General features: G+C 34.0%; 2 protein-coding genes across 4 annotated transcripts; one reads left to right on the forward strand and one right to left on the reverse strand.

Annotated features, from left to right (window-relative positions):
• Positions 1-5,782: 5,782 nt before the first annotated feature.
• On the reverse strand, positions 5,783-11,224 carry LOC147069925 (glucose dehydrogenase [FAD, quinone]-like). 2 transcript variants are annotated; one of them, XM_085949603.1, is made up of 3 exons: positions 11,016-11,224; positions 10,284-10,486; positions 5,783-8,843 (listed from the first exon to the last, which is right to left on the reverse strand). In XM_085949603.1, the coding sequence occupies exons 1-3, from the start codon at positions 11,182-11,184 to the stop codon at positions 7,392-7,394; spliced, it is 1,824 nt and encodes a 607-aa protein (XP_085805729.1). In that variant the 5' UTR covers positions 11,185-11,224; the 3' UTR covers positions 5,783-7,391. The 2 variants fall into 2 exon arrangements, with proteins under 2 accessions (XP_085805729.1, XP_085805730.1); XM_085949604.1 differs by having other exon boundaries at positions 6,152-6,306.
• A 1,641-nt stretch (positions 11,225-12,865) lies between these two features.
• On the forward strand, positions 12,866-23,832 carry RabGGTb (geranylgeranyl transferase type-2 subunit beta). 2 transcript variants are annotated; one of them, XR_015070941.1, is made up of 6 exons: positions 12,866-13,191; positions 16,384-16,595; positions 18,083-18,253; positions 19,334-19,487; positions 22,378-23,272; positions 23,557-23,832. XR_015070941.1 is itself a non-coding variant. In XM_085949368.1 (5 exons), the coding sequence occupies exons 1-5, from the start codon at positions 13,001-13,003 to the stop codon at positions 22,646-22,648; spliced, it is 999 nt and encodes a 332-aa protein (XP_085805494.1). In that variant the 5' UTR covers positions 12,866-13,000; the 3' UTR covers positions 22,649-23,763. The 2 variants fall into 2 exon arrangements, 1 of the variants encoding a protein (XP_085805494.1); XM_085949368.1 differs by having other exon boundaries at positions 22,378-23,763.
• Positions 23,833-24,129: the final 297 nt, after the last annotated feature.

Here is a 24,129-nt window from a genome sequence, read left to right on the forward strand (position 1 = left end):
ATAAAATGTTGGAAAGTTATGTACTTTTAACATGCAAATTTATTAATTTACTCTATTCAATCAGTTAAATACAACTATCTGACCTGTATATATTTTTAATTGATTATTTAGATCGAAAGGTAGTGCGTTTTTACCATGTCCCACCCATAAATTCAAATAAACAAAGTCTAATTTCGTCATTAATTTTGAGTGTGTAAAATTAAATTCGTAGTGTTTTCAACAGCTTACATTATATATTTTTGGAAAATATATAGTTTTTTCGTAAATTTGTACCAATATTGAAAAAAAATCACGTTTAAAGTGTGTCCCAGGATATTTGAAAAAGTGGAACTCCACATTCCGTTACCACGATTTTAGCATGAAGGCGAAAAATTTTCACTATAAATATGTTTTTTTTTAATGTAGCAACATTTTTGTATAACACTGATCGCCATGTACACTTTAAATTGTTGGTGTGTGTCGGTATCGCTATCGGAACAGGTTGCTTTCTGGGTTGGTCATTTAAGAAGTTCCACTACTGTTACCACGATTTATAAGGTAAGAAAACACATATTTCTATTTCACATACTACACATATTGAGCTTATCTTTCATACTACAGATATAATAAAACATATCGCAGGTTTAACAATAAAACTAAGCTAAATTTTGGCTTCAAACACTTCTGAAACAGAATCCGTTACTTCCATTCCGAAACTATATTGGTGGTAACGTATATGTGGAATGTAAAAGTAACGAAATGGCATGCATAAAGTTGGGTTTACAGTGTGTGTTTAGTTCTTCATAGATTATAAAAATTTTATTTTGTCTGTTCGTATGAAAAACAAAAATATTTTCATTAAAAAATATAGAAAATAACCTGACTATAATATAATAATATAATAAAGATTAAAAAAGTATGTGATATATCTGAATACGCAAAAATAGCGCACATAAAAGTATGGAGATAAAAAAAAACAACAGAAGGAAAAGAAAAAACACCAGACTGAAATAATTGCGAGACAGGCACTGGCTCTGTCATACTCTTTCTGTTATACGCCACCAAAATTTTAAAACTTCTCCATACATTTTAGGCATAGAAATTTATAAAAATGTATGAAAAAGTATTTTTTTGTCACGTTTAACAGAAATGTGTACTCGATTAGATTTAATACCTAGAACTGTAGGTATTCACGAAATGTCAGAAAAGTACGTCTTGATTACAATCAACCTGTATAGCTACATTTTATGTTGATGAATACAATTAAATTTCAAGACAACATACAGTCGAACTTGGTTATTACGAGGAAGATGGGACCGACTGAATTTGCTTGTTATAAGCGTTACTCGTTATATCAGAGAATAGGTATTTTTAAATGAGCATGTCACATTACACAAAAAGTCGAAAATAAAAAATTTGGAAACCATCGTAAAAATCCCCGAAACGAGCATGGCATTCATAAACTACAAAAGAAGTTGTTTATTGTAATTAACGCTGGTAGGTACCTACGGACTTCACAAACCTTGGATTTTTCAACCATATGCGTGGATACTTTTTTATTATTGTCGGTGAAACACCAATAAGGTAGGTACTTAGACACTTTACTAGTGTCATAAACGTAATCCGACCCCGGCGGCATCCTGTCCAATCGGATTTTATTGCTTAGGGTCGAAATGTTTTAAAACGGTCGACACATTAACAGTATTTTAGCTCGGTATATCCGATAAGTTGCTCGTTATAACAGTGAAAAAATTAAATGTATGGCGAAAATCATAAACCAATTGTCAACAAATGTTTCGTTATTACATCCGAGATCTCGCTATGTCCGAGATCGTAATAACCGAGTTTGACTATAATTATTTTCGTAAAAGTTATATACTCCGTGCCGCGCTAGGAACTCGCGTCTGAATCCCTTGCTGATTTTTTTTTCATATATTGTTAATTTGCTTAAAAATATTTTTTATCTGAGTTACAAATAATATAAATGCCAAATAAAGTTATGGTAATGTATAGTGTGTCAAAATTATTACCTACCTTATTTTACAAGTATTGTGAAATTTATTATAAAATATATCTATTTTAGTGATTAAGTTTGATTTGTTTTGTTATTTTGACGCACGTTGAATATTTATCTGTCTATCAAAAAATTCAAATAAATTTCATAAAACAAAAATTTGTTTTTATGGTAACATGTAACTTAAGCTTTACAAATTACACTCCGTTACCATTTCGTTCCATTCCGAAAATGTCCCCAAAAAAGTTGAACGTTAACTATTTTTCATTTGATTATTAAATAACGAAACTTATTTATTTTTCCAATAAAATTTAGTAAAAGTGATTATTGTCTTTAAAAAAATAGCAGAACGAACATTGATTGGTTTTTTCAAATACTAAAGGAAAAATGCTCTGCCATTATAGACATAGGGTAACGGAGGGGAACGAAATGTGCCCAAGAATTAAAATTCAATAATATTTTTTGACTATTTGTAGTTTTATTTTGAAGTGTATGGTTTTTTTAATCTAATAGAGCTCTTTTAAGTGATAAAAAGTGTTTCATTCATGTTTTAAAAGCTAAGTTTCGTAGTCACGGAACGGAAACTTATTATGCCCAATTTCATAATAAAAATGATATAAATATTGTATTAATCAATATTTTGCTGAAAAATTGCTATCACCAATTCAGTAATAGAACAAGGAATCTGCTAGCTATATAAAAATGGTTAATTTGAGTGAAAAAATAATATTACCCAAATTTCAAACATGTACAAACTTTGGCGAAAATGCCCTAACACATTCAAAATCCTGCGTCAAAATGTAGTGTATTCAGGAGTAGCATATGGGAATTCTCTCTGTGGGTATCGCTCAACAATTCAAATATGTTCCCAAGCCCCCTTGCGATATCTAATGTACCCAAGACAGACGCTGCATTTTTTCTATTTGAGTTTCATAGAGCAGTAGAGGAAACCATAAAATAATGAAGGTATTATCTCAAACATAATAATAAGAATGTCACTCTTCAAACCATATTGAAGTAAAATCAGAGAATGTATATAGACACAAAATAAAAAAAAAACTATTAAATGCCAAATTTCTTTACAGCACATCAATAAAATAATAAAAATTGTATTGCAAACTTGTTTGTATTATATTATTTGAATCAAAAGACGTCTCAGAAAAACGTCCTTAATTGCTTGATTTTCATTTGAGTCATTACAATTAAATATTATAAACAAAATTTTGGTTGATAACTAATTGTAATCCAACAATTTTATTATTGGAACATAATATTTTTATTTGGTATTATAAAATTGTATTTATTTTTTAATTTTTCACCATGTTAAGGCTATATAGATTAGGATAGATTAGTTTTTATACGACAAAGCCATCAATGAAAAAATGGTACCAAAGAATATTTGTATACTTTCTCACTAAGCGTCATTTTAATTTAAATATTATATTCCTTAAAAACAATAACAGAGTTAGTAGAAATTATAACTGCAAATGTATTTTGAGGATAGTATTAGAACAATAGTAATTGAGTTTGAGAAGTAAATTGCACAAGTTTGTACATATTATTTATTTTGCATAGACAACTATGTGAGAGCGATAGAGATGACGTTTATTTTGTAAAGTATTGCCATTTCACTGGTAGCTAAAATACTTGAACGCACATAATGTAATTGAAATTCCAGTATTGATTTAGTGATTTTATTTTGTCGTAAGATTTAATCAGTATTTATTTTTATTTAAACTGAGCAGGTATCTAAGCTCAAGGCATGCAATATCAGTAATTATAAATAATTGTACATCAGTATTTCATATTAGAAGTGATTTATTTACAATAAAAAAGTTGAAAACGATAATTCTTGTTTTATTTTAATTTGATCACAGACATAAAATTTTATGTTTTATTAAGAAGCTGAGGATTGAACTAATACCCTGTTTACACGTGCATGTATTAACTGTTGACAGTAAGTATTATCGCGGCCATAACAATAAAATGTATGAGTAAACATGAATTATCCTGCAGTTGCAGTCTTGCATGCATGAATCAAAAAAGTTTGGAAGCTTCTGAATTTTCATGCAACAGTAGGGATTTTTTCGATCTGCGCCTGTGCAGTAGAACGGTAGTGGTGAACCTACCTGCAAAAATCGAACTATACTCATTTTGAGGTAAACAGATTTTCACTACCTGTCAAATAGTACCATAAAATGATAACATCGCGTCTCGCTTACTCTTGAAGAATGAGATTGGAGAGACAATTATTAATTTTACGTGTAAACAGTTATTGTCACGATAGTTTAAAATACGCACTATCGCTGCCAGTAAATCTATGCACGTGTACAGGCGCTATAATACAAGTCCACCGGCGACTAAATTGAGTAAATCAATTTCAAAAATAAATATGCGATTGTAAATACAACATAACAGTTTTCAACATTCTGTAAATGCGGTCTCAGAAAAAATTATAATCAAAATAAAATTATTCAGAGAAAATAAACTTAATGTTTGTTAATATTTTTAGTATTTGAATGAGGGCAAGTCAATCCAAAACATTCAAATTATATCCGTGTATGGCGTGAACATGTTTGTACATTTGGCTTTCTGTGGTAAATCAGATTACATTTATGTGTTTTTAAATTTTAGTAAAATGTTTGTAAATTCTCAACAAACTAAAATTTAACCTTTTCTATGCCTCGCGATATTACTATGGCAGTATCTGATAGGCTGCAGATTTTTAAGGACACATTGAATGTGGAGTGAAGCTCTTACTACAATCGCTGTAATACCGATAATTTTTGGCTTAGAATTTCATAATTATTCAAACAGATGTCACTGTGTGTTTAATTTTTTAGATTATGCAAATCAATCGACAGCGGCTAGTAAGTAGTAGTAGTAGTAGCGAGGGGAGTAGGCTGTTAAGATTTAACATAAATAGTGCACACTAAACTTTGTCACTCATACTTATCTGTATTCATCGAACTAAGAATACAATTTGTTAGTTTAGGTACCTATGCTATGGGCACACTTTTTCGATCATACTTATTTGTTTTCATTGATTTAAGAATACATATTACAGATGGTGTTGGTTAGTTTTTTTAAATTCATTATATGCCTATACCAAACCATAATCGATAAAAAATATTCTTCTATTTATAAAAAACCTAAAATTATGATATTTTTTGACTATTATCTAAGTACTATGACTTGGATTAGGCAGGGTATAATTGAATTTTAAAAACTAACAAATACTATATACGTATTGTAGTCTTAGTTCAATGAAAACAAATACTATTTCTTTTATTCAACGAATAATTCACAGGATTTTAAGAATGTACCATTCAAATTATTAAACATACAGGAATTGTTGAATTATTGAACAGGAGTGATCCGTGATGTCGGTGAGTAATTAAAGTAATAAATATTTTAATTTAGAATACAAGAACCGATCACCTACCATAACTCAATTTAGAGAGCGCTTATGAGCAGGTATTAAAAAGGCCAATAGTTAATATTTGTCGCAATTAAGCAAGGCAATCGTAGCATAGTGGTAATGCACAGGGCGCGATACCCAAGAGATGCAGGTTCGATCCTGCCGGGTGTCTTACTTTTTTCAAAAAAGATTTTTTGTATTGGCTATATTATTTTTTCATGGTGTTTTCAGAATTATGTATGTTCGAAAATGAATACGTTTGGCTGACAAAGTTTAGTATGCACTATTTATGTGGAATCTTCACAGCCTACCTCCACACTTCCCCAATGATATGTGGTGATGTGAAAACTACTCCTAAATCATTTTTTGTCACTTATACTCTTTGGTTTAATTCTCAGCACCTCAATTTAAACATCTCATAAAATAAAAAGTCCAGTGTATGTACAAAAAAAATTTGCAATAAAAAACATATTTTTTTAATCGTATAAGGTACATTAAGATAGTATTACATAGTATTATTGCATTTATTCTTAAATATGTAACAATACTTAATTCTAAATATATTTTATCAGTTCCTGCTTTGGAATACATTAAGCAGGATGAGCCATAGAGACCTGTTAAAGACACATAAAAAAATATATTTTAGAGTGGGGCCGTCGAATACTATCTGTTTCACTCATCAGACGTCGAATACAGTATCGTCCGGGCGCCCCACTATCGCGCGCTTCCACCATAGCGCGTAGACGTTATCACATAGACGGCAGAGAAGGGGTCGCGTATTTGACTATATAAGGCGATGCTTGGCCTTCAGTTATCAATTAGAATTGAGTCGAGCCTGGCTTTGTCAAGCTATCTAATTCACCTGGTTCACTACAGTAGCCTTATTTGCACTCTGAAAAAGGATAAATGCGGTTAGCCGTAAGCCCTATCAGAGTCAAGTGAGCTATTCGATTGAACTAGGTACAAGATCTGACTACGCCGTAGTTCCAGTATAAATTATGCAAACTTATTGTATTCGCGTTATATCAAATTATTGTATTGTTACTATCAAAGATAAAATATACCGTATACACTTCGAGACACTCACAACTTATAATTTATAATAAAAGGAAGCAAGAAGAGTTCCAACCCCTTATAATATGTATTTTATTAACACTACGACAGGTCACGAGGCCTAATGACAGTAATGTAAATAGTAATAGAAGAGCAACAATAACAAACACCCAGGCTTTGATAAAATCACATAAATGTGACCTCACTGAGAATCGAACCCGTAGCCTACGGATGAAAACCCAGCGCTTTACGCATTGAACTATGAAGGATAATCAATAATGATCTTCATATGCATATTAGTAATTGGTGGGGAATGCGATATCTCAACCATTGTCATTTTACTAGCCATGAAGAAACACGGTTTGGATTAATTGATCTGCATTTTTTTAGAAGACCGTGCAGGCGTAGCAGTTACATCAAGTCGCTACGTAAAACTCTTACATAATTCCTGGAACCATAGTTACATGCAAATTGAGATGGGTACTATTATGGACTTGACTGTTTTGCCTCAACTATTCCCGGGGCATAAGATTTCACGGAATGTCGATGTCCCTTGGGCTGGAAGTTCTCCAGATTTAAATGCTTGTGATTACTATCGGGTTACATTAAAAGTAAAGTCTATGTCACAAGACTGCAAAATATTGACAATTTAAAAGAATGGATGCAGGACGATATTGCTGCAATTCCAGCATGAATGTTAGAGTACTTAAAGAGACAACTGGAAAGCAGATAGGAAATATGTGTGCAGAAAGAAGGAAGGAAGGCATCGAAGTTTTATCATATTCCACAAAAATTAAAATGAAAATTTGTTATTAAGTTTCAACATTTATGAAATCATCAGGTCTCTCTAGCTCATCCATTATTTATACAGTCTTAGAATTGTTCGATATTCTTCATCACAGTGAAGTTAAATACGGTTTGACATTATGATTTATTCATATTTTTGTTATATTCTATAAGTCGTTCGCTAAAAATACTCGCTACCAAAGCAACAGCTGTGTTTATATTTCCACTCGGCATTGTAGGAAAGATCGATGCATCAGCTACAAAAAGATTCCGAGTTCCGATGACTTTAAAATCAAAGTCTAAAACAGACGTGATGGCCTCGGGATGCCCCATTCTACATGTACCGGCTGGATGAAATGATGTCAGAGTTAATTGTTTAACATAACATACCCAATACTCTTCAGAATCAAACACCAAGTGCTCACAGCCAGGAAAACTATTTGGATTAATGATCGCTCCCAGTTTTTCCATAGAGTCTGTTTTCAAAAGGTTTTTTATATATTTGATCCCTTTAAGTACAACATCGATATCTCTATTATCCGAAAAGTAATTTGGATCAATTATAGGCATATCTGATGGTATATTACTATGTAATCTAACAAAACCTTTACTTTTTGGATGTAAAACAATTGGCAGAATTGACATTGAGTTGTTATGAATGATTTTCTTAAAATAATTTTGCCAAACGTTCTCTGTGATTCCAATAGTGTTTCGTAAGTGAACACCATTATCGAGTGATAGTCCAACAGATAAAATCATTAATTGTAAATCCGGCAAAGTATTACTACAATCAGAATTTTTTTTTCGGTCTTGAGATGTATTCAATTCGCACGTTTTTAAAATGGCAATCACTTCACACCCGTTAGAAGTCCATGAACCGGTGCCTTTCACAAAATAGTCCCACATACTGACGGGACTTAAAAGATTTTCAAAGTCAAAATCCAATGACGTATTCAACAACACTAAATCTAATCCGGTAGTAACGTGATCGATTAGATTGTTTCCAACTGGAAGGTCTTTTATAGTGGTGATTTTCATATCATCAAGATGACTTTTAGGGCCTATTCCTGACAACATAAGTAATTTAGGAGAAGCGATAGCTCCCGCAGTTAAAATAACTCCTCTTCTGGCAATCGCTTCATACTTTCTTCCATACTTTTCATAAATTATTCCATTTGCTGTACTAGTTATCGGATCCAATAATATTTTCTCAGCAAACGCATTGATTATGATTTTACAATTCGGAAAATGATTCAGTAATAAGCTATGAGAAGTTGACCATCTTCCTCCATTTCGTTGATTGACCAATGTTTCCATAAATCCTGTTTGGTTGATTTCGTTGAGGTTATTGATTCCGTGACCCAGTTCATTGGCAGCTTTCAATATTGCTTCTGACATTATAGTTTTGAACGGGAGTTTTTCGTATGATAGATCCCACGTTTCTAGTTCTTCAATGAAAGAAGACAGTTGAGAGATATTGTATTTACCGTCAAACCAAGCTACCATCTCATTCAGATATCCCCGGAGATGTATCATATTGTTCAGTTTCGCCGATCCACCGATAATTTTTCCCATCGGCCATTTACATTTCTGAATATGAAAAGAATAAGTCAGTTAACAAAAGGATTTAATCGTAACTAAAAACTCACAACAGTATATTATTTTTTTTTTTTTCCATTCATGTCCGATCCTAATAGGATCATATGGGCCCTCCACAGAATGGAGGTTTATATTAACAGATTTTGATTTTATGAGAAATGGATGTTAGCCACTTGCTCAACCTATTAGGTTCACACTCTGACTCGTACACAAATTGAAAAACACTATGACGTGTAGTTGCCAGACCCAGGATTCGAGCCTGGGACCCACGACGCTATAGGCCGACGCTTAAGCCACACCATATAATAATAATAGTAATATTAATGTCATTAAATTTCACACATTTAGAGTTTTTAAATGATAGCTAAATGTTGTTACAGCATTGTCAAGACTATAGACGGTCCTTGACTTTCATACATTCTACTTTCGTACATTTCTTAAAATATAGATCTTTGTTGATAATGCAAAAATTGCGCACTTCCATGCACTTGCTCCTCTCTCCTCCGCTCCTCGTCACCTTCTCAAATACGTAAACAAGTTTTGTCTTGCGTTAGGACACGTGCCGATACGTTGTGTGTTTTGCCAGTTTATTTATCTATGTAAATATTTCACCCTTATAAATTTATAAACATGAGTGAGAAACAGAAAACTCCGGAAACTATCACAACTAAATTAGTTAACCTAATGAATGAACTAAACTTGGTCGTCAACAACAAGGATGTTAATGAGTTAATTGAATCTCACTAAGAACCTCTGTCAAATGAATACTAAATTGAGCAACAAAAGTTAAATAAAAGTGAAGAAGAAAAGCTGATAAACTCATCGTCAAGACTTTAACGATCAAAAATATAAATGACGCCTGAAGGCCATGGCCCCCAGATCCTGAAGTGGGTTCCCAGGCCATGATTTTGCCGGCCCCCCAACCGATTGCTAAGGTTAAGGGCAGTGTAATGTTCTACAGTAATGTTCCCCAAATGGTATTTCGCGAAAATCCAAGGTAAATTGTGTAAATTCTGTGCAAGGAATGCGACTCTTTGCCGTATTCGATAAATATGTAGTCATTTTAATTAGTCTGGAAATACACTAAAAAGAATTGTAAAATAAAATTCTACCCTTTAAATAGCGCCGCGCCGCAGGCGATTTTTTTACTATTAGAGCAAATTTGTGGTGTTTATCTCTCTTAACTGATCGACCTGCCACGCAGAGCTCCCCTTAAGCCCGGGCCCCCAGGCTGGAGTCCTGTTAGCCCCCCTTGTGGGAGCCATGCTGAATGCATTCAAACAGGTTGAGTATCCGGATTAATTAAGTCTGAAGATTTATCTACATTATAAATAGAAATAGTATTATTATTAAAATTATTACCTTCAATACATAACAGAAACAAATTAGTTACAACTATCTACTATTAATTAGTTAGGTACTTCAGTTTACCTTTCCTTCCATTGCCCTACAAGAGTTCTCTTGCGGCATTGTTTCATATTGCCAATCGTGATAGGAGCCTTGTAACAATGGGCCAAGTGCGGGGGGGTTCAGCAGAGGACCACCGGAACCGCCTGCTTCCAATATAAGAATTTTGATATCCAAATGAGACGACAAACGGTTAGCAATAAGGGATCCCGCAGTCCCACAGCCAACTGAAAATGAAACATCATTCACATAGATGATTTGGAACACGTCAGAAACATATCTATTAGAAACAAAAATTTTAATAATTGCACTGAATGGGACTTGAATCCTCAACCATTGCAATCCGGTGATTTGGCTTCCAAATAAGCTGTCAATGCAATATCTATTTATGCCGAAACTTAAAAATTTGCATTTATTTTCAGGTGTTATTTCAAATTCTGTTTTAAAATTTGTTCCAAATTACGTGTGTTCAGTGAAGAATGTTATATTTTTAAAAGATATGTAATAATATAATAATAGGAATAATTAGTATGAAGCTGTCTCATACGAGTGCGCTTAGATGGCACTTGGTACAAGTGTACTTGGATCGTACTTGGACCGTGTCAACGCGGCTTTAGATTCGATTGGGATAGATTAGGTTAGGGTGGGTTTGGTTAAAAAGAAAGTTATAAAAGGTCATGCGGTCATCTACGGCACTATTACCAAATTCACTTCAATCAATGCAATGGTAAAATATATTAATTTATGTTTACTAACCTAGAATGTAATCATAAATATTGTCGGTTTCCTGTGATTCCAAAAAATTCAGAATATATTCACAATAGTAACATAAGCTTAGATGAAATCTAAATGCTAGAAATAAAGCAATGTAGAATGAGGTGAGAAATAATAATTTCATTTCAAATTTCAAAACCGGTGTTATCATTAAAGCTATATTAGGTTATAGTGCACATGACACTGACACTGACAGTAGTTTGTTTGCTTATTCCATAGACTAAGTTAATTCAATTTATTTGCCATATTTTATTCGAGTTGTTTAGTAGACGTATTTAATTTCACAATCGTATCTGCTATGATAAAAAGAAAAACAGTTTATTATATAACAGGAATCGTATTTATATGTCATAATATCATCATAATAAAAATAAACAAATCATGTCACCATTTTTATCAATTCGTTTTTTTTCGTATTGGCACACTTTCACGTCCGTCGAAACCATAGATAATATACTCTAAACTAAACTATCGAGTACCAACACCAACATAATAAATAACACGGTACAATTACTACAAACCAGTGATGCCAACCGTACTATAATTATAGTATTTGTACTATAATTTTGGCCCGCGTACTATGTACGACATTGATATACTACTGGATGAATCATATGCTTCTTAAAATGACGCCTGATTTTCAGCGAGTCGGCCTTTGTTAAAACTTACTGAGTAAGCCCGGTCTAGCTTGCATCTTACTCTAACTAATAGTCAGCGCATGACGACTTGCTCTGTCTGTTTTGCGTTGCAGCCACCCTTAGGCCATCCTCCCACGGCGCAACTTATGTCCGTCGGAACTGAAACTAAAATTCCAGCCAGTATCTAGCTAATGTATTTCAATGGCGGCTCGCTGACGGCGAGACTGGAATCTCTCAGCTTCAAAACGGTCGCGAAGAGATGCGACATGCTAGTCGCGCGGTCTCTGAAGTTTCCAGTCACCGTAAAACAGTGGTACCAACATCATTAGATTTCGGTGAAAAATCATATTTTCTTACCAAAATTGGTTAAATATTAATTGGAAAATCAAAATAACCTTATGTAAACGCTGCAGCGCCCGTGTTGTCAGTTTTTGTACAACACGGTTGATAGTTGAGTTTGACAGTTTGAGGTTATGTGATTATTATTTCAACTGGGTTTCAGTAGCGCCGTGTGCGAAGCATCACATTGGTCAGTTTATGAGTTCTTTCACAAACCAGTTCCATCAGATTTCAGTTGCGCCGTGGGAGGATGGCCTTAGGTTCACTATTCCAAGAACGCAAATTTAGTTTTACAGCCAGGGCAATACGGGTGAAATTCGGGAATCCATGTTAACGGTCTTAACGCATTATACCTACAAGGAAATATTATAAAGATGATATTCGTTAAATCTTTTGTGGTACATTTTTAAAATGACACTTGTATGGGAACTGCTCATCTAGTAGTATATCAATGATGTACGATATAAAACAGGTATAGTACGCCAAAATACTATAATTTTGAAAATTCGGAAAAATAGATGAAAAAAATAGTGCTCAAGCTGTTCGGGAGAACTAAAACACCTAACTTTTGTCTAAAAAAAGACGTTAATCACCTTACATCTGAATATTTTGCAAAAAAACGAGACGCTAACACCTTACGTTTCAATTTTTGTTTAAAAAAATGAGACGTTAATTACTTTACATTTAAATTTTTGTCTAAAAAAAAGGCGACGTTAATTTTATTACTGTACGCGTTATTTTTGGAAAATGCAGAAAAGTATTTGTCATTCAACGCGTACTATATTTTTGGCCGAAATACTATAATTTTGGAGGCTCGGTACTATAATTCCAGTTTGAAAATATGGCAACACTGCTACCAACAGCAATGTATTTGCGTAGGAACAAGTTAAATTTTTAGTGAAATTGAAATGAGAAATGTCATTTTAGTTATTACTGATACACTGCTATTGACTTACAGCAAAATACCAAAGCTAAATCATAAGATTAGCAATGTCTGTTCTGAAAGATGTTGTGTTAGATGAGGACCGTCCCAGAACACTACTTCTTAATAAGCATTCCGACTATTTAGCAGCGTATGGCACGAATAAGGATGACTATGAATACTGCATGACAGAATTTCTTCGACTGTCTGGAATGTACTGGGGACTGACAGCCTTGGAACTCATGGGTAAATCATCAAGGTAAAAAGTTATGACATTTTCGCGATTATAGTTATTTTTGTACAGTGGCTATTTTTAATAGAAACAACCGGTGTTATTTGTGGTTGCTAGGTGAGGTTAAACCTGATAAGGTATGAATTTAATTACAATACACCACGAAAAACAGTTTTTACCAATAGGTACAACTATTAATTAGATATGGGAAATGAGTCACTTAATAAGGACTCCGACCGAATAGGTCAATTACGGATAGTGATTTGTTCGGACAGATTAGGTCAATTGTGTCTTTTGTTATCGTAATAAAATGTATAGTACTAGCCTGGCAGCGTGTCCTTCCCACCCACGTTTCTTCCTATACTGCGCGCGCACTCTCGCAAATCTCGTTCGCCTCGAACGACATATTCAGCTCGCCTGGCAGCGTGTCCTTCGCACCCACGTTTCTTCCTATACTGCGCGCGCACTCTCGCGAATCTCGTTCACCTCGAACGACATATTCAGTTCGGCGGGCAGCGTGTCCTTCGCACCCATGTTTCTTCCTATACTGCGCGCACACTCTCGCGAATCTTGTTCGCCTCGAACGACATATTCAGTTCGGCGGGCAGCGTGTCCTTCGCACCCACGTTTCTTCCTGTACTGCGATTAGTTTAAAAAGATTCGTACGTTCGAGAACGACGCATGTCTACTATTAATATATTACAGTGTTCGTTAAAAAAAGTTAGCTCTGTTGCTGTCAACAGATCCGTGTGAACTAAGTTCTCAAATTTATATAATTTATTTATTTAGTGGTTCACAGGCTGTCAGCAGTTTTGAATAAAGCCGCGTTGCCACGATCCAAGTACAGTTGGACCGAGCGCCATCCAAGCGCACTCATACAGGACAGCTTCATACTAATCAAGCTACTCAGACCGCGTCCTACTCATCCAAGCTGGCTTGGATAGGAATAATTAGTATGAAGATGTCTCAAACGAGTGCGCTCGGTCTAAGTCAACTTGGATCGTGTCAACGCGGCTTAATGCTGACTTGGTGAGAAAGGCGAAAAATATGTTTGTTCATTACATAATATATTTTCTTGCATACAAAATTGACAGTCAAATTACTTGTTGTTTTTATTTAATAAAACGCAATTTTTTTATAGTACTTATTCCACTTTTAATTAATATATTAGGACCGGTTTCGTCCGCCTCAGTGGGACATTTTCTATTTCTATTTCAATTTCTACAATGCAGTTCCACCATGAATTGACAGTTAACAAAATAAAAGAAAAGAAAAAAGTCAAATTACTTCTTGCAAGTAAGCACTTTTTCACCTCAGTAACATTATTAATGTTTGTTATAGTATTAAAATATTTGGTAAATGTGCCGCAGATGCTGTCATGGAATGACTGCTTTCGTAAAAACAAATTATAAAAGCTCATGACGGCATCTGCGGCACAATTACCAAATATTTTTCTCACAAAAAGTCTGGGATACTTGTGTAAGCATTTATTTTAACCGTGTTGTGTTAAATAAAAGGGCTAGAACAATCTAACAAATAGCTCACTCGATCTACCTACTCATTCCACAATGTATCTACAGAACTATCACACTATATTACCTCATTGTTATCTTTTACCATTGTATCACTGTACTTCTATTAAACCGCATATTTACACGTAATCTACGTCATCCTCAGACATCCTTCATCAGACTTCAGTTAATTACCCTTCCATCGCTCATCCATCTTCACCTACATCCAAAGCTCTATTTTAATCTTTTTGGCAAAAATACAATACTTCATATCTTAAAAACAAACCTTGAAGAACAGCCTATAGTTTACATTTCTAAATGTAGAAATCACAATGAACGATTCGATGGCTCAGTTATGTTACTGATAATTACCTTAGGAATCGAGAGCATCCGTTGTTTGTTCTCCCAAGGTGCAGAACTAACCTGCCAATGCCAATTGGGAGGGCGATAACCATGTTTAATGAAACGCTTCGGATATTGATATATTCCACTTACATGAGGGTGAATTTAGGTGGACGTTGTTTTATAAGTTTTTTATAAGATAGGGTCTATCAATAGTTCACTCTGTGTGCTTCCATCTACTTTTATTTTTGTTGTTTTATTTTATTTCTTTTCTTATTTTATTACGTTTTGTTCACATGTTGCTGTATTTTTGTTTTCAAAAGTGTTACTTATTTTATGTCATGCCGTGAGCGTTTTGAATCTGTAATTTGTTATGTTCACCATATGTAAAAATAAATAAATTTGATTTGATTTGATGTTCATATAGATAGCTCCTCTTCAGTTCCACAAAGTTACTCGAATTAAAACTCAAATAAAATACTAGTTGTTCTTGTAGGGCCAATGTTTTGTCACTTTTTTACAAATCAGTTTAGGTGAGTCAAAACTTTGATCAGCCATTAATCCAAACTACTAATTCCTAGTTGTAGCACCATGGAACTGAGCCATCGAATACTACACCAGTTTATAATAAAACAATAAAAAATACCTTTCATTACTAATAATAAACAGGATTTAATTTGAACTATTGACGACAAAACCAGACAAAGGCTTGGCCAGTATTTATCCATTACCTTCTGATTGATATTTAAAACATAATATAATCTATTGAAACCCAGAAACCAACGAAAGCTTTTTTCTTATTATTGTGCCATCCCCTAGCGGAGGTCGGCCACCATCAAGGCAATCTTAGGTTTTTTATCTGCTACCCGGAACAGTTCAGTGAAGTTACACACGTACCAATCACGAGGTTCTTATGCCATGAAATGCGGCGTTGTCCTCTGCTACGCTTATCATTGATCTTTCCTTGAATGACAAGTTGGGGAATGCTGTAGGTACTTTTGTCCTCTCATAATGTGACCGAGGTACTCTAGTTTTCTGGTTTTGATACTATGTAGAATTTCTCGGTCCTTTCCCATTTGATTGAGAACTTCAACATTTGTCACCCGGGTGTCCAAGGAATTTTGAGGATGCGTCGATACAGCCACATCTCGAAAGCTTCAACTCTCCGTGACATCTCTTGGTTTAGTGTCCATACTTCCAGCAAGATTGTTCATGGAAAAATACTCCTATTGTCACCGGCCATTGTTGCGCTTGCTTCTGTCATCGTGAAGCAAACGTCTATTATGCTTTTTAGATTAAACGTGTGAATTACAGGCTATTTTTCAAGATTTTGTATGGAATATAAAATATTTTTCTCCGTTTACAGAATACCTCGTAGTAAAGTGATCGAATTTATCCAATCCTGTCAGGATCCGGAGACTGGTGGTTTCTCAGCCAGTATGGGTCACGACCCTCACATCTTGTACACGCTGAGTGCTGTTCAAATCTTAACCATGTATGATGAAATCGATTCAATTAATGTAGATGGAGTGGTATCATATATTACGTCACTTCAACAAAGTAATGGATCTTTCACAGGTATGAATATATATATTTTTGACTACCAGCTACTGTACGCAATGCAATGGCTAGTGGGTGAGCATAACCACACGCACCAGCGCAGTTTGTGTACTGTCTGTCTGAGGATTTAGCCTACCCATCAGCCGTTGCGTTGAGTTGTAGATCTAAAAACTCTGAATGAAAAATTTAGATTTTCCCATAGTTATAGCCTGATTTGATTAATATATAGTAAAAGATGGGTACCTTTAATGAATTCATGTTTTATAACATTTTTACCACGTTTTTATTAGCTCGTATTCTTGTTTGTCCAGTACTAATTTTTTCTTGTGTGTCCAGTACATTTTTTTCTTGTTTGTCCAAGATTTATATTGGACGATTGAAGATTTTTAACTAACTTCCCGACTAGCTTTTGAAACTTTTAGAATATTTCAGAACACGACGACAATGCTTTCTTTTAATACTTTTAGCCATTTTTAAGCAGAATTGAATTCATTTTCAGTTAATTCTGTTTTGCTTGGAAAGTTATTATTGTTGGTTGCTAAGGGGGTCCTAGCAACTAAATTATTAATATATACGTGCGTTACTATGGAAATCAATATGAAATGTCAAAATGACATTTCAGTATTTTATATTTATTCAATATTTCTATCAAGTACAATAAAAAGTTTTTATTAATACATGGAATTGTCAAGTTTATATGATTCAACAGGAAATTTAAAAACGTGGTATATAAAAAGTTCTTTTTATCTTGTAATTATTTAAATTGTAAGTTAATGTAAGTTGAAGGAGTTTGACTTCAAATAAAAAATACTCTCCCTTTTAATGTTTTTAGTTCTTAATTTAAACACTACACTGCGAAAATTATAACTTGAAGTGTCATGGCCGCCGTCGTGGCGCTGCAATATATTATGAAAGGATTGCCAGTACATATTAGTAGACTTTTTTCCCCCTACTTTGGTTCAGAATGTGAATATCGAATACAATACCTGACAACAATATTTTTCCAGTCTCCGGGATATTTTTAGTTATAATATGGTAACACTGAAATGTCAAAAAATATCTACCTGTCATTGAATCAACTTTATTTATTCGTCCAGTGGTTTTGTTTTTTTTTCTTATATGGTTATATCACAACTTATAATCCTTCTGCTACCACTTTTCAACACTTTTTGCATTATTAACACGTTTAAACACTTCACACGAACTTGCAGCACGCACAAATAACGAACGTCAAATGATTGCAGGGCGAGGGAAACGAAGAGGAAAGGGCTATGTAGGATTGTAGTTCTTGAAACGGCCGCGATTCACGTTATACTTGCCACAGTCTACAATGTATATTATCAAAAAAATTCTCAAAATGCAAATTTCGTTTTTTTCCGCTAGGTGCCTCTGGTAGGCGGAGTATGGACCTTAAGGAATCCATTAATAAGTCTGCAGTATTACAACAGCCAAAAAGGGTTAATGAAAACTACACAATTCTAATTATTCGTCATTTAACGTTTCAGGAGACAAATCGGGAGAGGTGGACACGAGATTTTCATTTTGTGCCGTCCTTTGTCTTTCGTTACTTCACAGGCTAGAGGCTATTGATGTCGAGCAGGCTGTTGAATTTGTTACAACATGTATGAACTTCGATGGAGGATTCGGATCAAGACCTGGTTCAGAGAGCCATGCAGGTGAAACCCTTTGCCTTACTGACTTACTGTCAATTTCATCATTAGCCTATCAATATGATATGACGGCTGAGATGTCTCTTCCCCTTCTTTTTCAAGTATATTAAATTTATTTATTTAAGAAAACAAAACATTGTGGACATAACAAATCTAAATTCAACACATTTACAACGTGAGATTTACATTATAACAAATATTACCCTCACAAGAGAGAAGAAAATATTATATAATAATTATAATGGTAATAAAAAAAAAAGTACAATTTTATACAGAAACATAAAATTTCGAATACAAAATACATAGCATGTCACTGAAAATGTCGACGTCTTTGGGGAGCGCATTGTATAGTCTTGTAGTCTTGCACCCCTCGCTAATGGTGCCTGATAGGCTTGACACGAGGAAACGGTTCCGATCCAGAATAAAAATCATCATTTTACTATGTAGGTAATTGACAGGCGCATGTAAATTCAAATTCTTTAGGGCACCAGGATTGGAAACCATACCTCGCGATAACAGGCAAAAATGTTTCAAGAGCAGAAGTGACCTACGAGACAAGAGAGTGAAAGGAAGCATGCCTTGTAGAAAGGCAGCCGGAAAATAATCATTAGACGAATTATCAAATGGAAAATAGTTATGCATATGTCTTAAAAAAAGACATCGAGGAAATTGTGTTCTGGACGCATTCTACAATATCCTTATAGTAAACCTCATAAGGACACCTGATAATAGAACCATATTTAAGAATACTACGCACTAACGGAAATTATGTTCTAACCCTTGCTTCCATCCTTTACATTACTTATTACAATGTTACTAAATTTGGCTGGTTGTTGAATACAGGTATTCTTCGAAATATATATACGACAGAATAGTTAGAGAACTAAATTATTTTTATAAATGATTATTTAAATACGTCAATGTGCGATTATATATTATTTTTCTTAATAAGGTAGGCTTTAAATAATCGCCTACTATGGGGTCTTTGCCACTGATTTGTACCTCAGAGCCATTTAGGTGTATATTATGATTTAGTGGGAAATGACTACAGATTTTATATAACTAATTTCCTTTTTGATTCAACAGGTCTCATATACTGCTGTGTTGGTTTGTTGGCTGTCTGTCAACGGTTGGACGTTCTGCGAGCTGATGAACTGGGCTGGTGGCTTTGCGAGCGGCAATTGCCAAGCGGAGGCCTCAATGGGAGACCAGAAAAACTGCCTGATCTATGTTACTCATGGTATTTTTTTTTAATTAATGCATTTAGCTGATAAGTAAAACTAAATCGCCAATTCTGCTCCAAGAATTCTGCACAAGGATTAGTTGTTGGTTATTCTGTCAATCCACTTGGTCATTAAAAAAAAAGAAGATGTGAATTTGATTCAGTTACGGGTTGTCGCAGACCCACAAAACAACAGGTTAGCATTCTAGCCTATTGTTTATGGTGGAGGTAAAAAGAGAATAACTGATGCTCGTCACTGCAGCAGCATATTTTCCTTTTTGATATGATAAACAGCTTGTCTCGGCCAGGAGATTAGAGTAGGATGAGTTCCAATAATCAAGACTTCTAGCGGAGGACAGTATTTATTTGAAGATCAAGACATATTATACGGTGTGAAGATTATAAGAATCAAGCAGTCTAGCAGCTATCTCACGATTTCGTATTAGTAACGCGGTTGTAGGATGTAGCATGTAGGTACGGTTTGCCTTCCCAGAATTGGGCAACTACACTTTAGACCAGGGGTTCCCAACCTTTTTGTACTCTAGAGCACATTATAAAATATTGGTAGGGTGGCGGGCACCACCTATTTTTAATCGACAAACTCCTTCCATAACCATAATTTATTTTCTTATATTCATAATTTATTAATAAATAATAAACAAAAATGTTTCAAAATAATAAAACTATTATTCAAATTGCATACACACAAAGAAATGTATTTACAAAACTTAAACAAAAAACACAAATACAAAGAAAACATTTTATAAAAAAATAGAATATCAATATGTCAATGTGATCTTTGGCATTGCATATCATTGGCCAGTGCCTCATAATTAGGAGAGTATGACGATAATCCTGTTAGCAAACATCATCGGTGAGTCGAGATCTATATCTTGATTTTATTAAGTTCATGTTTGAAAACAATGATTTGCATAAATATGTCGAACCGAAAAATGATTCAATTTTAAATGCCGCTTTTTTCAAAAATGGGAACTTTTCTCTGTCCACTGTATTCCAAAAGTCCTCTGATATTAAGGATTTAAGCAAAATATCATTCTTAAGCTCCAAAATTTCTAACTTCTTAGTCTTACCTTGAACAAAATCTGCAATACATGCGGCCATTTCCATTACATTTATTTGGCAAGTAAAAGGATTGATACAGAAGGAAACAATTGGCTCGATATCTGTAAACTGCAAATATCTCTCTTCAAATTGTTGAATTGTTCAATTGCGTGTGTCAGGCTAGCGTGAAAATTCTGTCTCTGTCGAATAGTGGCGGGCACATACGAATCGTTACAAAATACCGAGTCATTGCAGTAAAATTTCATGAAGCAGACCTTTTGAAAATGTAGTTTTACAGTGTGAAGCAATCACGGTAGCTCCTATAATTTTAGGTATTAAGAACTCGCAAGTGTCAACACACCATCGTCAGCTATTTTATATTGAATGCCGTTGACCACTGCAGTGCTACTTACACCATTATAAATAAAACACGCCAACGGACTTACAACGTCGACAGGTTTAATTATTTTGCTGTATTTTTTTGACTTGCTTGAGGCACTTAGACTATAGTTGAAGTTATTGGCGTTGGTATGTAGAACATTTTTCTATAAAAATGTCAGTTTTTAATATTTTGGTACTTAGCGCCTTAATTAATACACGTATTCATATTATAATTAAACCGTTTAATCATGAATATGCGCAGATGAGATTTTATAGTGCGCAGTAATTATACTAATGTGGTTATGGTTTTATTTGCTATTGTCAACTTTACTTACTTTAATGCAGCTATTAGTTAACAGTTAGCACGTTTCCGCTATCTTCATTGGTCCAAATTAACACGGAAGCCATTCCATATACAAGCCGGTTATCAGCGGCTATCGACGGTTATCTAAAATAATTGGTAAATTCGTGATATGGCGAAAATTTTGCTTGGTAGACATATCGTGTGTGAAACAAGTCTCTATTCGGTGAAATGTTTGTTTGTTAATGCCGGCGTATTTCTGTTTTTTTCCACCCGAACCTCGAAATACTCGAGATTTTGATTGAGACGTCAAACATAGGTAACAAAACCTACAATTTTATTAGTCATGTCATTGTAGCATGTAGTAAAACAACTTTACATTACTATTAGTCACTCGATATTTATTTGACAGCTCGTGGGGATCTATAAATATAAATTATTTTTCAGCCGCACCTTCATCTCAATTCTCAATATGTAATTGACGTCTTGCTTTAAAAGTTAACACAGACAAGAGAGGGATTGTTAAAAGTATGCACTTTTTGTCAGTTCAGATGGTTAATTTATTGTAAAAGTGATAAATGTGATATGTTTATCACAGTTCTTTTTGGATGTTAAGTGGTATGTTGGAATAGCCTCGCAAGTTTATTGCATAGCTTTATCTTGCTCTGTCACTCCCACTATGTCTTCATTAGTGGCAAAAGTATCAAACTTCATGTTTATAAACTCTGTTTATTTAACTGCCAAATGTTGATTCTGGCTTGTTTTCGGAGGCCATGTCAATATATAGGTATAAGATTATAATGTATAATATATAAAATGGCACATTATGTCATATATATAATTTAACCGTTGAAAATACCCAGGTTTTTGACAGTGCGAAAACATGAATATTTAGGTAGTATATAGAACATTTTTTAGTAGGTAGGTAATAACATCACATAGAAATATACTGCCGAAATAATATTTTAGTTGACAGATAAATACTTGTGTTTGTGATAACTGATACTTATTGTGTATTTTTCTCTCTTAATTAAATTGCTGACGTTATTCTTAAATTATTTAAACATGTAAATTTTCTAACGTGATACGAAAGAATGGAGATGACAATACATAATACATATATCTATTAGATGTTAATTGACTGTTGTTTGTTTTTATCATCAGGTGGGTGCTGGCATCTTTAGCAATGTTAAACAGATTGCATTGGGTGGACAAAGCGGCTCTGGAGCAATTTATCATGGCTTGTCAAGACGCGGAGAGTGGAGGCTTCAGCGACCGACCCGGCGACATTGCAGATCCTTTCCACACCCTCTTTGGATTGGCCGGCCTCTCTCTATTAGGAAACACACAACTCAAAGATATCAACCCCACCTATTGTATGCCCCAAGAAACTATCGATAGACTGAATTTAGAACCGCAAGTTCTGTTATTATGAATGTAATATACATATGTATAGGATAAATACAACTTTCCCGAGAGGACATGTGGGACATTTTGTATGTATCAGGGTGGATTTATTGTTATTTATTTAAAAATTCTCTCCTTATTACTATTTTTATCATTTTTGATCCTACAACCCTTAGCGGGCTTACTTTCCAATTGCTTGGGCTAAACATCCTCATATCCCCTTTGGCTCAGTCCAACCATCTCAGTTTCGGCCGTTTAGGTTTTCGCTTGCACAGCTTGCCTTGCTGGTAATTCTTCCGGTATTCTATGCACGTTGTTGATCCAAAATTTTCCAGGATTTTTTTGTAACTGGGGTGGACCCATAGAGATGTACGTAAAGATTAATCCTGATGACGTGTCAGCCAAAATATAGGTATCTCACTATATTTCACGATATTCCCCGTATTATATAATAAGAAAATGATACATAAAAAAATAGTATAATATATCAAAATTACAATCAGATATGAAGGGTAAGCAGAAAGAAAGATCATTGTAACATTAATTGTATTGAAATAGTTACATTATTTATTAAACATAAAATATAAGTTTTCGTACGTGTCAATTTAATATTAATTACAATCACAAGTCACACTGGTTAAATATTTATATAGTTTTGAAAAGTAAAGAAATATAATATATGTGTCACTAAATTTCAAAACCCGCTATAACACTTTTTTGAAATAATTAAGATAGATATATCAATGGATTCGTTATTAAAATCTCTACACGAATATTTTATCGTCTCTTTCAAAATCCGCTATGATTGACTGTCATTTATCAAACAAAATCAATGCGTCTATCAATTCCCGTTATAACACTACTGTAACATTCAAAAAACTTTTTAGTTCAAAAAGTTTTTATTGATTTTCTCAAAATAATGATAAAGTGTTATAGCGGGTTTTGAAATTTAGCAACACATATACTTAAATATTAATATTCTTTGTCAAATGTTTGTGATAAAATGATCTTTCTTTTGAATTTAAATGTTTTCTTTCTGATGTCAGTGCTTGGACAATCATTTTTATAATTTTTTTCTAAGTATGCTATCTAATAGCTTACAAAATTCTCCACAAGATGGCATCATTAACTCATTTTGAAATTGATCTCTCTTTCCGTTCACTTTTATAATATGTAAAATAAAATGAAATAAACTGACTGATGAGTCCTGAAATCACTGTGTTTTTTTTATTTATTTTTGCTTGAATGCTTGTAACAGGCATGGCCAACTTCAAGTAGGCCGTGATGTTATTATCCAGTATCAAAACTAACAGTGATCAACCACAGTCTCTCATCAACTTGAACAAATATAATATTTGGCTGAGGACATTGAGGCATCACAAATTAACACATTCGCGGACACGACGTCTATAGACTGTGAAGTGTGATATGACAGAATGTCTGTAGACGTCATGTACTGTACAATGTAATACGACACAACGTGTATTTGTAGAAGTCGTATTTTGGATT

The sequence above is a fragment of the Rhyacophila brunnea genome, unplaced genomic scaffold, assembly GCF_057557595.1.
Source record: "Rhyacophila brunnea isolate RB1 unplaced genomic scaffold, BYU_Rbru_1.0 scaffold_22, whole genome shotgun sequence".
Lineage (NCBI taxonomy): Eukaryota > Metazoa > Arthropoda > Insecta > Trichoptera > Rhyacophilidae > Rhyacophila > Rhyacophila brunnea.